General features: G+C 40.2%; 1 protein-coding gene across 1 annotated transcript in view; it reads left to right on the plus strand.

The window, feature by feature from the left end:
- The window catches only part of TGS1 (trimethylguanosine synthase 1), a 219,883-nt gene that overhangs the window by 31,050 nt on the left and 174,947 nt on the right, over window positions 1-13,886 (plus strand). The window contains exons 6-7 of the mRNA XM_053715049.1: window positions 2,951-3,037; window positions 3,446-3,617. Of these exons, the coding sequence (XP_053571024.1) occupies window positions 2,951-3,037; window positions 3,446-3,617 (259 nt within the window). The remainder of the gene's footprint in view (window positions 1-2,950; window positions 3,038-3,445; window positions 3,618-13,886) is intronic.

Consider the following 13,886-nt stretch of genomic DNA (forward strand, 5'->3'; position numbering starts at 1 on the left):
AAAGCCTCTCTCTTTGCCAGAAACCTCTCTATATCTATCTATCTATCTATCTATCTATCTCTATATATATATATATATATATATATATATATATATATATATATATATATATATATATATATATATATATATTCCTGTATAATGCATATTAATTTATGTATTGTATAGATTATAAAAATATGTTGCTGTTTTTTTTTGTTTGTTGTTTTTAAACAATGAAAAAAAAATCATGTTTCAAATCTACACAACACTTAAAATAATATGTAATATGCATAATATGCCAGTAGTGCAATATTTTCCAAGGGCAGCTCTACAGATTAGCTATAGGGTTTTAGCCACCTTTTCAGTGGTGAGATTTTCCAGTTTGAGGCAGGCAGTGTAGGTTTAGTAACAGTAATATGTTAGGTATGTATTATTTGAAGTGCTCCTACACAGAAACCGTTTTTTTTTTTTTTTTTTTTTGTTTCAGCGAACGCACTGCTGATAGTGTTGACGAGTGGCGATGTCAGCATACTTTCACTGAGGCTGCCAGCCCTGTTGCTTCCAATGGGAGGCACATAGCCACTTGTCAGCACTCCATGGGTCAGCCCCCTTTTTTATAATATATTGACCAACGGATTGAGAGGCCAGAAAGACCGTTTCCAATTGGTCTGTTTATGCTTTTACTATCAGGGTCTCTGTATATATTTAAAAAGATAGAAGGATAGAGGCGCCAAGCCCATAAAACAGTATCGTTTTCGTAAGGGGGAATAAATACAGATAGAACTCCCCCCTAAGAGTAAATACTCACAAAAGAGGCGGCACTTTCAGCGTGCCTTACACCGCAAGTCTGGACCGTTGAGAGTCGCCCGACAGACACCCCCAGGCAGATGACGTCACTGCAGAAACTCCAATACGCTGTAGGCAGTATCGGTCTGTAAGATATCCTTAAACTCAGCTGCAACTAGCGACATCCAATATCACCACAGGAGTGTACCAAGCGAACCTTGTTAGCGGTCAGTGAAACAAGCACTCGGACAACAGGAGTACGTAAGGTAAAAGTAAAATCTTGGTTTATTGCAATAAAAACAAACAGCAACGCGTTTCTCGGCCACAGTGCCGTTTCATCAGGCTGTATCATATCAAACCATTGCTCTCTTTAAATACCTTACATGCACCTGTCTATGGGCGGTCCTACAGCTATTACCTGTCTTCCTCTTCAAATATTAACTCTTGTCTAACCACTTGTCAGCACTCCATGGGTCAGCCCCATTTTTTATAATATATCGACCAACGGATTGAGAGGCCAGAAAGACTGTTTCTAATTGGTCTGTTGATGCTTTTACTATCAGGGTCTCTGTATATATTTGTATTATGACTCTGGGGAAAGTCTCCCTAAAGGTTATGGGGGACACCACATGTGGATTTATTGCCTAATGTGCTTAGATTGATATGGCTGCACCTCACTGACGAGGCCCATAGGAGGCCAAAATGATTGTCTTTGGTTGCCATTTCCCTTGTAAAGAGTGTTGTCTGGTGTTATAGGTCTGGACTGACCTTATTAGACGGATCAGACTGATATACTTCAGGAAAGTTCTCTGTGAAAGCACAATTGGGCTACAAGAAGCTACTCCCAGGTGGTAACCGGCCATAGAAAAAGCCACAGAGCTGCTGTTTGTTCCTGGCAGACTGCTTTACTTTCTGTATGAGTTTTTCAGAGGACGGTCTTTTAAAACTTGCTGAAAGCACCTTGCCTATTAATTTGGAATCAAGTGCTGTTTACTTTGTATTAAAAGGTGGGCTATCAATTTGGCATAAACAACCATGTTTGTAAAATCATTCTTTGCAATAGAACTGGGCATACTAGTTAGTATAGGTGTGAATATTATTGTAAATACATAAATATATATTTGTATTTGGCTATTAGATGGAGAATAGAAAGGAAATTATGCCCGTTTAAACACTTGTTAAATACGTTATTACTAAGTGAATCCGTGCTAAACTACCTTAAGGGAAGAGAAAAAGGCAAGCAACCCAATCTATTTCATTAATTGCACATGTGCAAACACAGTTCATGCTATATCCACGTATTAGTTTGTGATTGGTTAACAAGGGTTATTTTTGTCCTGGGGGGGACATGGAAATCTGGGAAAAGAAATAACATAAAAATATGCTCATTTGACAAAATAAAGCTGCCGTTTTCATTGCAACATTATTCTCAGATATGAAGGTTCATTATAATGTAGTGTACAATTTTCATTTTAATTTCCTTTTAAAGGGACATGAAACTCAAATTTTCTCTTTCATGATTTAGAAAGAGCATGCAATTTTAAACAACATTCCCATTTACTTCTATTATCTAATGTTCTTCATTCTCTGATATCCTTTGTTGAAAAGCATAACTAAATAGGCTCAGTAGCTGTTGATTTGTGGCTGCACATAGCTCATCCATGTGCATTGCTATTTCTTCGACAAAAGATACCTAAAGAAGTAAATTGGAATGTTGTTTTAAATTGTATTCTCTATCTGAATAATGAAAGAAAAATTTTTGGTTTCATATCCCTTTAAAATTATAAATATTGCATCATGAAAGGGACATTATAGGGGGAAAAAACTATGTGCTCTCATTTGTTAGAGCATGTAATTTTATCACTGTTGACTTCTAAATATGTATTGTAACCCCCCGCAAAGGGAGTAGCAGCATATTTTTAACATGATTAGTTGATTCTCTTTCATGTGTCTTTTTTACTGGCCCTTATTTATGTCTGGGTTACTGGGGTGACAAATCAAGCCCCCATGCATAACAGAGAATTTCTTATGACTGAGCAAATTTTTTATTAGAAAGTAAATAAGCAAATGCTTGTGGGTAAATGTGGGGGTGTTACATACACTGAAACCTAGTATAATTGTCCTTGTTTGTTTTTTTTTTCCCCCAAAAATAAAAAATATATGATATTAATTTCATCCTCAGTCATGAATTAGATGCAGATGAGAACCCATGTGATGTGCTTGAAGAAGCTTCCACCATTTTGGGACTTAAACATGGAACAGGGCAAAAGTAAGAACCTCTTCTCTATTTTCATGTATGGCACTTCCTCCCCGTTGCTATTCATAAAAAAATACAAATTTGTTATTCATATAATGAGGTATTTGAGAAGTTAAAATATTCTTTATTGCTTTCTATTGTTAAAATATTTTCAAACATTGTTTGTTTTTATTGGGCAAATTATATTTTAAAAATACATATTTTCTGGTGTGGGTAACTGTTCCTGTGGGGGTGGGGGGGTTCCATTCAAAATACGCTTTGTCTTATAAACAAAGCACCCAGGAAAATGAATTGAACTATAGACTCTTTCCCTGCTTTGTCTATCGAATCCATCTTTTTTTTTAACCATTTAAAATGGCCTTTGGCATAAGAATTCTATATCTTACTTGACCTTTGTGAGGAAACTTTCTGTCTTTACAGATACGGAACAATTTCTCGCTTTAGCCACAGGACTCTGACCTATCTTGAGAGAGGAGTTAAACACAGGTCCCAGTTTCTGGACATGCACAGGCCTGTAAATGCCAAAAACAAGCATATCTTCTTCACAGATGAATCTGAGGAAAAAACACCAAAAAGCAAAACTTTAAACAAGGTAATGCATGAAATTTATTTTGTGACCTTGTCATTATCTCAAGTATATCATAGAGCCAATATCTATAAGTTAATTATTTGTATTTGTGGCTTAAGAAATTCATTTAGCTTATGGCAGCCAAAATAGTGCAGCAATGTCTAAAATAGATTAGGTTAAAGGGACATGAAACCCAAGATTTTTCTTTCTTGATTCAGATAGAGAATACCATTTTAAACACTCCAATTTACCTCTATTTAATTTACTTAATTTTTCAGATAACCTTTGTTGAATAACAGCAATGCACATGGGTGAGCCAATTACACAAGGTATCTGTGCAGCCACCAATCAGCAGCTACTGAGCCTATTTATATATGCTCTTCAATAAAGGATATAAAGAGAATTAAGCAAATTATATAATAGAAGTAAATTGGAAAGTTTTTTTAAAATTGCATGCTTTTTCAAAATCATGACTATTTTTTTTGGGTTTCATGTCCCTTTAATTTCTAACTTAAAGTGCTTAGATACCATCCATTTATTAAGCCGGTGAGGTAGCTTGAGAGCCCTTGCAGTAAAGCCTGCCATTTGCTAGTTAAGAAGCTGCAGTTTTAATACTGCACCTTCCTAACCTCTCTACCACCTCAAGTTTGTTTGAAGTGATTGACAGGCCCTGCTCTTGAGCGATTGGACACATGAAAGCCAGTGTCAGCGGAGATTGTGCAATGATATATGCAGGCAGCAAATGAGCAGCGTTAACCATGAATGCAGTCTACAGTGGTTCCCTTTCTATATAATAAATGGTGCCCCATGTTATTTTCAAGAACGTTGGTGGAACATACAAAATAAAAAAAAGTTATAGCTACAGATTTGTAATATTGTTGTTATGACTGTTAAATAGTGTTAGAAGTATTTTTTTGTTTGTTTTGTTTAACTAAAGTGCCCAATGACACACTACTGCGCATTCAAGAGTTACTGACTTTGCAGGATTAATAAATGGGAAAATGTATATTTCTCATCTGTTATTTCTGCTTGATGTGATAGCTGAGTAGTGATACCATTACTCAGTGAATAGTCATGTTACAGCTGTTCAGTTTATTTTGTAGACAAGACCCGCTATTGTTTTTGTTTGTTCTAACGGCACTATGATATACATGCAACAAGAGTATACTTGCAGTGTGCCTTAAATATTATGGCAGCTGCTACATATTACCTGAATTGTACAAAACTGTTGCTGCCAATAGTGGGTGGTAAGACATCATACTTCAGCTGCACAACTTAGGAGCTTTTTAAATAATACAGCAGATACCATGAAATAGTGATAGCAATTATATTTTTTATGGGAACTGCTGCAACATAATAGAGGCAGCAGACTGGGTGAGGGTGCGAGCAGGTGCAAAGTACATCCTGTATTTAGTTTGACATTTATGAATTAGCTGGGTGGGGTCAGGGTAATATTTTCTTTTACAAGATACGATGAGTCCACGGATTTCATCCTTACTTATGGGATAGCGCCTCCTGGTCAGCAGGAGGAGGCAAAGAGCACCACAGCAGAGCTGTATATATAGCTCCTCCCTTCCCTCCCACTCCAGTCATTCTCTTTGCCTGTGTTAGTGATAGGAAGAGGTAAAGTGAGGTGTTAGTTTAGATTCTTCAATCAAGAGTTTATTATTTTTAAAAAATGGTGCCAAAGTGTGCTATTTTGCTATAGGATGTAGCCTAGACCAGATCAGTCTCTTCAGTACAAAGAGAAGCATTTGGTGGCTTTTAAGGCGCCTCCCATATACTGTTGCTGCCCTAACCTAGAAAAATCTGAGGGATATTTCTCAGTGTTTTCTTTTAATTCATAGGTCCATGTGAAGGAATGGGACTTCACACACCTGGGAGCTGCCTTTGCTGTCGGGCAGGATGTGAGGTAAGTGCCGATTTTTATTCTGGGGTTAAAAGAAGAGAAAACTCAGAAGTATTAATGGCCACTCACATTGTGTATGGGATATATAAGGAAGCCCTTGGTAAGTTATGGGCACTTTATATTTTATTCAGGTATAATTTCTCCTCTATATTTAGGAGATTATAGTTGACAGCTGCACGCAGGACAATCTATTGTCACGCATCTCCCGGCGGTTGCATAGTCAGACATACTGCCCGGGAGATGACTGTTCTGGCATCGCTCTCTGCGAGCGTAATTGGGCTTTGCTTTTACTGTGCTTATTGTTGTTATTCTCCTTTTTCAGTCAGAAGGGACACGTTAATGAATTGCAGTGTCACATCTCCCGGCAGTTACATAACAATCATGCCGACTGGGAGATGACTGCTTCGTTTATTTTTTGTTTGGTTTTCTTCAAGAGGGAGCAGAGATTATTTTTATTGCACATTGGATTTTACATTCGCAAACTTCTCCTGGCGGCCATAAACATCATGCCGACCAGGAGCTTCCCTTTTTGTAAACGCCCACGACGGGCTGTCCTTGGGGACGCGGCGTTTGCATTGCGTGCCTTTTTTTCCCCCCTTCTCTTCCGGAGTATTTTAATTTACACTGCGCAAGAGGAAGTTGTGCAGTCACTGGTCCTATTACACGTTGTCAATATATTTGGCGTAATTAGGACCGGTGTCTGTCTTCCTGGTTGCGGTGCAGTTCTGGAGGAGTTAGTTTGCCGATTCCGGCAGGCACCTCAGCAGCCTAAGGCTGAGGGATAAGGCTAAATTGTTCCCTTAGACGGTTTGGCTATTTACATGCGCACATTATAAGAAACAGAGAAAAGTTTCCTTTTTTACAATAAATGGTTACGTTTTGATTTAAGAGTCAGTAACATGTTTCTTTTACAAGATATGACGAGTCCACGGATTTCATCCTTACTTGTGGGATATCGCCTCCTGGTCAGCAGGAAGTGGCAAAGAGCTCCACAGCAGAGCTGTATATATAGCCCCTCCCTTCCCTCCCCCCAAGTCATTCTCTTTGCCTGTGTTAGTGATAGGAAGAGGCAGAGTGAGGTGTTAGTTATAGTTTTCTTCAATCAAGAGTTTATTATTTTTAAAGTGGTGCCACAGTGTGCTACTTTGTTCTGGGGTTTAGCCTAGACCAAATCAATCTCTTCAGTACAAAAAGAGAAGCCATTTGGTGGCTTCAAAGCAATGGGAACTTGTGGGATTTTATTCTCACTGCGCCTCCCATAAATTGTATGCTGCCCTTTTAGGGGAAAAATCTGAGAGATCTTACTCAGTGTTTTTCCCTATTATCCTTAGGTCCATGTGAGCAGTAGGACTTCACACGCCTGAGAGCTGCTTTGCTGTCTGCAGTTGGAGGTAAGTGCCATTTTTATTTCCTGGGCATAGAAGAAGAACGGGCTCAGAAGACGTTGGCCTCTCTCATGGTGTATAGCAGCCCTCAGAGTGAAGGGCTCCTTATTCCGGTATGTAATTCTCCTTCCTGGGAGATGAGACTAGACAGCTATGTTTTTAATTAGGGTTCCCCTTGTAAAAGCTAGTCTTTAAAACAGGGTTCCCCTTATAATATTTTGCTCGGTGTTTACATATGTAATACTGCAGACCGGGTGATACTGTGTGTGACTGGCCGCTTCTCCCTAGATAATGGAGGGTATTTGCGGTTATGCGGTGTTATGGGGACGTTTTTTGTACACTTTGGTACATCTCCCGGCGGTTAAGATGGCGACTGGGAGATGTCTTTATCAGACTCTGTATACGCCCACGAAGGGCAGTCCTTTGGGGACGCTTTATCCTTTTGCGCCCTTTCTGTTTTTATTATTGTTCCCAGCGGGTCATTATGATCTGGCATGTCGGTGGAGCAGATGTCCGGGGTGTGGGACACTATGTCTATAGAAGGGTTTATGTAGTTCTCCCGGTGGTTCCCTAAGTCTTACTTGCCGCCCGGGAGTTGTCTGCTACGTCACCGCCCAGGAGGGGCGGTCTTAAGGACGCCATTTACTTGGCTTGTTTCAGTACCATTAAAAGCATTATTGAGTCTTAGTCTGCACAGACACTTTTTCCCTATAGTAGGCTAGCTGAACGACTGACAGTATGTCGGATCGTAGCCTTGGTTCCCCTATTGCAGTGAACGGAAGCCTGTTACTAGAGGATATTATTACGCTCTAAACGGGGACCCTGCTGAGGGATGTTAAAATGAAAAGAAAAGAGTGTGTGTTTTTTCTTTTAAAATTTAAAGTGACAGTCACGTTTTTAGTATGATTCATCCTGACCTAATTACTCCCTCCTCAGTTTTGCATGTCAGGAGTCTGGTAATTCTGGGCTTCCCAATCAAGAATATTTTATAAGATTGTGCCCAAATAAATTTTTGTCACGAAGACAGTGCTCTGCGGTTGTTTGCAGAATGGTTGCTTTTGATGTACATAGTAATTTTTTTGGTGTTGCCTTATTACTATGAGTATAAGATGGATTGTTTTTGAGTGACAGCAATGAGTCATATTTTTACAATTTAAAGTGACAGTGCAAATTTAAAAAAAAAAAAAATCGATGTACTTTTTATTAAGGTCTTTATGACTGTTTTTTTTTTTTTTTTTATCCATCGTGATGTAGGATGATATAACAATACGCTATAATTGGTTACTTTGAGATTTAAAGGACAAGTAACTTTTTTCTGCGTTGAGTTTGCAACTGTCTTTCAACTGTTTGTTAACCTTCCTTTTAGAGATATGGATAACACAAGCGGAGATAACATGAGCAGCGCCTTGCGACCTTTACGGGTGATTTGCTGCTCTTCGCAAGTACCCAATCCACACATGTATTTCATTAAAGAAACAGTATCGCTTCCTATGGGAAGATTTTATTCCTTTTTCACCCTTCATTGAAAGAGAATTAAGTTCTCTTTGTTCCGTGAGTGCTCTTTTATTGGCGCCTTGCCGAAATTCTAAGATTGGCAAGTACCCAACTTTGCACATATTTTTCTGAAGCTGGTGATGCACTATCGCACGCGACTGTACTTGACTTTTATACAATAAGTAAATAGTTTCAGTTATTCCAGTCAGGGTCTTCTTTTGTTAGGACCTTACTGCTTTTCCTTGGTGTGTTTTCCTCCTTTGTGTCTTAGGATGGAACAGCGGCACACAATAATTACATCCTTGAACTTAGCTGTTTCAGTTATAAAGTCCATCTTAGCATGCAGTGTCTTTTGATTGAAACTTTGACCTGCAGATGTGTTAGCTAAAATCGTTTTTTGACTATTCCTTGCAAGGGGAGGACCCTGTTCGGGCCTATCTTGAAGGAAATTAATTCTGACATTACAGGAGATAAGGGTCTCTTCCTCCCTGAAGATAAATCATCTAAGCAAAAGGGACGACAGAGTAATTTTCGTTTCTTTTGCAATTTCAAGGGAGTCCTTTCTTCCTCTCCCATTATTTAGGAGGGGTAATATTTACAATCTTGGGACTAGGTAATCAACCCAAGGAGTCTGCTGCTGCTACCAAGACAGCTTGTGGGGTGGCCCCCGATTCGGGATCGGATCTCGTAGGGGCCAGACTTTTTTCTTTGTCCAGGCTTGGATAAGAGACGTTCAGGATCTCTGGACACTAGATATCATGTCCCAGGGGGGTATCAACTGGAGTTCAAAGATTCCTTCCCAAGGGGAAGGTTTCTTCTTCTCGATTGTCTGTAGACCAGATAAAAAGAGAGGTGTTCTTACGTTGTGTAAAGACCTCTTCACTATGGGATTCGTCCCGTTCCAATTCTGGAACAGGGGCAGGGGTTTTACTCACATTTTTTCGTGGTTCCGAAACAAGAGGGAACGTTCAGACCCATTTTAGATCTCAATAGTCTAAACAAGTTTCTCAGAGTCCTGTCCTTCAAGATGGAGAGGATTCAGACAATTCTTTCATTGATCCAGGAGGGTCAATATAGGACTACCGTGGGCTTAATGGATGCATATCTTCACATTCCTGCCCACAGAGTTCATTACCAGTTTCTAAGGTTTGCTTTCTGGACAAACATTTTCTGTTCGTGGCTCTTCCCTTCGGGCTGGCCACGGCACCCAGGATCTTCACAAGGTTCTAGGGTCTCTACTGGCAGTACTCAGACTGTGGGTCATTGCAGTGGCGCCTTATTTGGACGAGATTCTGATCCAGGCATCGTCTTATCATCTAACAAGGTCTCATACCGACATGGTTCTGTCCTTTCTAAGGACTCACGGGTGGAAGGTGAATGTAGAAAAGAGTTCACTAATTCTACAGACAAGGGTTCATTTCCTGGGAACTCTAATAGATTCTGTATCCATGAAAATCTTCTTGACGGAGGTCAGGAAGTTAAAGATTCTGAATACATGTCGAGCCCTTCAGTCCAATCCTCGGCCTTCAGTGGCACAGTGCATGGAGGTAATTGGATTGATGCTGGCGGCAATGGACATAATTCAGTCTCAGACCTCTACAACTGAGCATGCTCAGACAGTGGAATGGAGATTATGCAAATTTGTCTCCTCAGATAGATCTGGATCAGGAGACAAGAGACGCTCTTCTTTGGTGGTTGTCGCAGGATCATCTGTCCCAAGGGACGTGCTTCCGCAGACCCTCATGGGTGATAGTGACAACGGATGCCAGTCTTACTAGGTTGGGGTGCAGTCTGGAATTCCCTGAAGGCTCAGGATGTGTGGACTCGGTCGGAGTCTCTACTTCCAATTAATATTCTGATTCTCAGGTGGGGCAGACCGGAATTGGATCTGATGGCGTCTCGTCAGAATGCCAAGCTCCCAAGATACGGATCCAGATCAAGGGATCCTCAGGCCGAATTGATAGTTGCCTTGACAGTGCCTTGGTTGTTCAGCCTAGCTTATGTGTTTCCACCGTTTGCTCTCCTTCCCCGGGTTATTGCTCGGATCAAACAGGAGAGGGCTTCACTAATTCTAATCGCTCCTGCGTGGCCGCGCAGGATTTGGAATGCGGATCTGGTGGACATGTCCTCTCTGCCACCGTGGAAGCTTCCATTGAGGCAAGACCTTCTCATTCAGGGACCCTTCCATCACCCGAATCTAGTTTCTCTGCAGCTAACTGCTTGGAGATTGAACGCTTGCTTTTATCCAAGCGAGGGTTATCTGATTCGGTCATTGATACTTTGATTGAGGCACGGAAGCCTGTTACTAGAAAGATTTACCATAAGATATGGTGTAAATATCTTTATTGGTGTGAATCCATGGGCTACTCATGGAGTAGGGTTAGGATTCCTAGGATTTTAGCTTTTCTCCAATAAGGATTGGAGAAAGGGTTGTCTGCAAGTTCCTTAAAGGGACAGATTTCTGCTTTGTCTATTCTGCTACACAAATGTCTGTCAGATATTCCAGACGTTCAATCTTTTTGTCAGGCTCTAGCTAGAATCAGGCCTGTGTTTAGACCAATTGCTCCTCCTTGGAGTTTGAATTTATTTCTTAAAGTTATTCAAGGGGTTCCGTTTGAACCCATGCATTCCATAGATATTAAGTTATTATCTTGGAAAGTTTTTATTTTTGGTTGCTATTTCTTCTGCTCGCAAAGTTTCTGAGCTTTCGGCTTTACAATGTGAAACACCTTATCTTATTTTCCATGCTGATAAGGTGGTGTTACGTACCAAACCTGGGTTTCTTCCTAAGGTTGTTTCTAACAAGAATATTAATCAGGAAATTGTTGTTCCTTGATTATGTCCTAACCCTTCTTCTAAGAAGGAGTGTATGTTACATAACTTAGATGTAGTTTGCTCCTTAAAGTTTTACTTGCAGGCGACTAAGGATTTTAGACAAGCATCTTCATTGTTTGTGGTTTTTGCCGGGAAACGTAGGGGTCAGAAGGCTACGGCTACCTCTTTCTTTTTGGCTGAAGAGTTACATCCGTTTGGCATATGAGACTGCTGGACAGCAGCCTCCTGAAAGAATTACAGCTCATTCCACTAGGGCTGTGGTTTCCTCATGGGCATTTTAAAATGATGCTTCTGTTGAACAGATTTGCAAGGCTGCAACTTGGTCTTCTCTTCATTCTTTTTCCAAATTTTCCAAATTTGATACTTTTGTTTCTTCTGAGGCTGTTTTTGGGAGAAAGGATCTTCAAGCAGTGGTGCCTTCCGTTTAGGTTCCTGTCTTGTCCCTCCCTTTCATCTGTGTCCTATAGCTTTGGTATTGTATACCACAAGTAAGGATGAAATCTGTGGACTCGTCATATCTTGTAAAATAAAAGGAAATTTATGCTTACCTGATAAATGTATTTCTTTTACGATATGACAAGTCCACGGCCCACCCTGTTATCTTCAGACAGATTTGTATTTTTTGTTAAACTTCAGTCACCTCTACTCCTTGGCCTTTCCTTTCTCTTCCTAACTTCGGTCGAATGACTGGAAAGGGAGGGAAGGGAGGGGCTATATATACAGCTCTGCTGTGGAGCTCTTTGCCACTTCCTGCTGACCAGGAGGCGATATCCCACAAGTAAGGATGAAATCCGTGGACTCGTCATATCGTAAAAGAAATACATTTATCAGGTAAGCATAAATTTCCTTTTTCGCGTGTACATATTTATTTGTTAAATTCATCCTTTGATGACGTAGGATGAAAACAGCACACAACATATGGAGTTCCTTTTAAGATTTAAAGGAACAGTAACGTTTATTCTGTGTACATTTTATTAAATGATTTTCAGCTGTTCTTTGTTTATTCCTCTTTTGTGATTTAGGATGAAACAAGAGCACTCAAGTATAACGTTATTTTTCACATTTAAAGGAGCAGTAACGTTTTTTTTATGTTAAGAATGTATTAAAAAATATTTCTTTCTGATCTTATTCCCTCTAAAACAACAATTGCTGTTTGGGAGTCTGTTATCAATAGTCCAGTTATGCCACAAGGTTCTCCTATCGGTGTTCCTTGAAATTTTATGTCCATATGCACTATCTGCGTTTCCTTCACACTCTACTTGTAGTTATGTCACAAGGTAGAAAACATTGCTACAGGAGTTACTATTCTGAATGGTTCTTCTACATGTGGTGCCCAAACTAATTTATGACCCACAGGCAGTGCTCTGCGGTTCCTAGCTAAGACCTTGCTTTTGCTTTTCATAGCGATGTCTGTTTGCAACACTGTTTATGTTGTTTTTGGCTGGTTTATGCACGACAGAAATAAACCATTCTTTTAAAATTTAAAGAGACAGTAACATTTTTTTCTGTATGAATTTTATTTCGGGAATTGTGGCTGTTTTTGTTTATTCAATCATCCTTTGTGACGTAGGATGGTACAACCTCTCACAAGCATGAGTTTTCCTTAAAATTAAAGAAACAGTTTTGTTCTGTGGGCATTGTATTTAATGCCTTTCAGCTGTTTTTCTTTGTTAGTTCATCCCTTAGGACTGAGGATGAGATAAACGCACTCTAGCATAGAGTTAATTTTTCAGAATTGAAAGAACAGCTATTCCCTCTTCGGCGATTGCTGTTTGGGAGTCTGTTAACAACTGTCCAGATATTTCTCCTACAGTAGAACTGGCTGTGACTCAACTCTCAAGCAGGACATTCCCCCCATGGCCCTGTCGGTTGGGATGCTTTCCAGACCTTTATTTCAACTCGCAATTTTATGGCCGCATGCAGTGCCCTGCCTGTCATTTCGCACTCCACTCTGGGTTTTGAGGCATTCTATGTTTTTACATAGGGCTTAGCATTGCTTGAAAAATTAATGTTCTCACGGTTTCTCCATGTTGCTGAGAATTTCCATTTCAGATGGAATTGGTGCCTTGGGCGTTCTCTATATTAACAGTTTCCCATAGCCGTATCAGCTAGGAGGCTGGATGTCATTCCTTAGGGGAGGAGTGGTTTCGAAACTCACTTTGTGAACTTAGCTACCCCTAGCGGATAGTCCTAATGGGCTCAATTTGGTTATGGGACACACTCCAGAGTTTCCAACGGCGACCATCTGTGTCCTTTACTGCCGTCACTGGTGTGGCGGCATATTGGTTCATTCATTTATTTCACTTCTCCCTTCTAGTTATCACTCTGGGAGCGTAGGTTGCTCTGTTCCGGCTTTTGGTATATTTCGATAGAACCTTAGTTTTATGGCTGTGTGTTCTATGACTAAGATCTTGGTGAACACATAGCCTGCTGTTGCGTCACGTTCTCACTCGAGTTTCAAGCTTGAATGTTTTCCTCCAAGAGGCAGTTTCTGCTTCCTAGATTATCTGAGGATCATATAAAGGGAGAGCCGTCCTTACACTGCATAGGTCACCTCTCGGACCTGGGAGTGATTGTTTCAGTTCTAATATTGGTGGATTAAAGGATGCATATCTTCATGTTCTTATCCGCAGAGATCATTGCAAGTTCCTGACGGTTCTGGGGTCTCTA

This window comes from Bombina bombina, chromosome 5 (assembly GCF_027579735.1).
Source record: "Bombina bombina isolate aBomBom1 chromosome 5, aBomBom1.pri, whole genome shotgun sequence".
Lineage (NCBI taxonomy): Eukaryota > Metazoa > Chordata > Amphibia > Anura > Bombinatoridae > Bombina > Bombina bombina.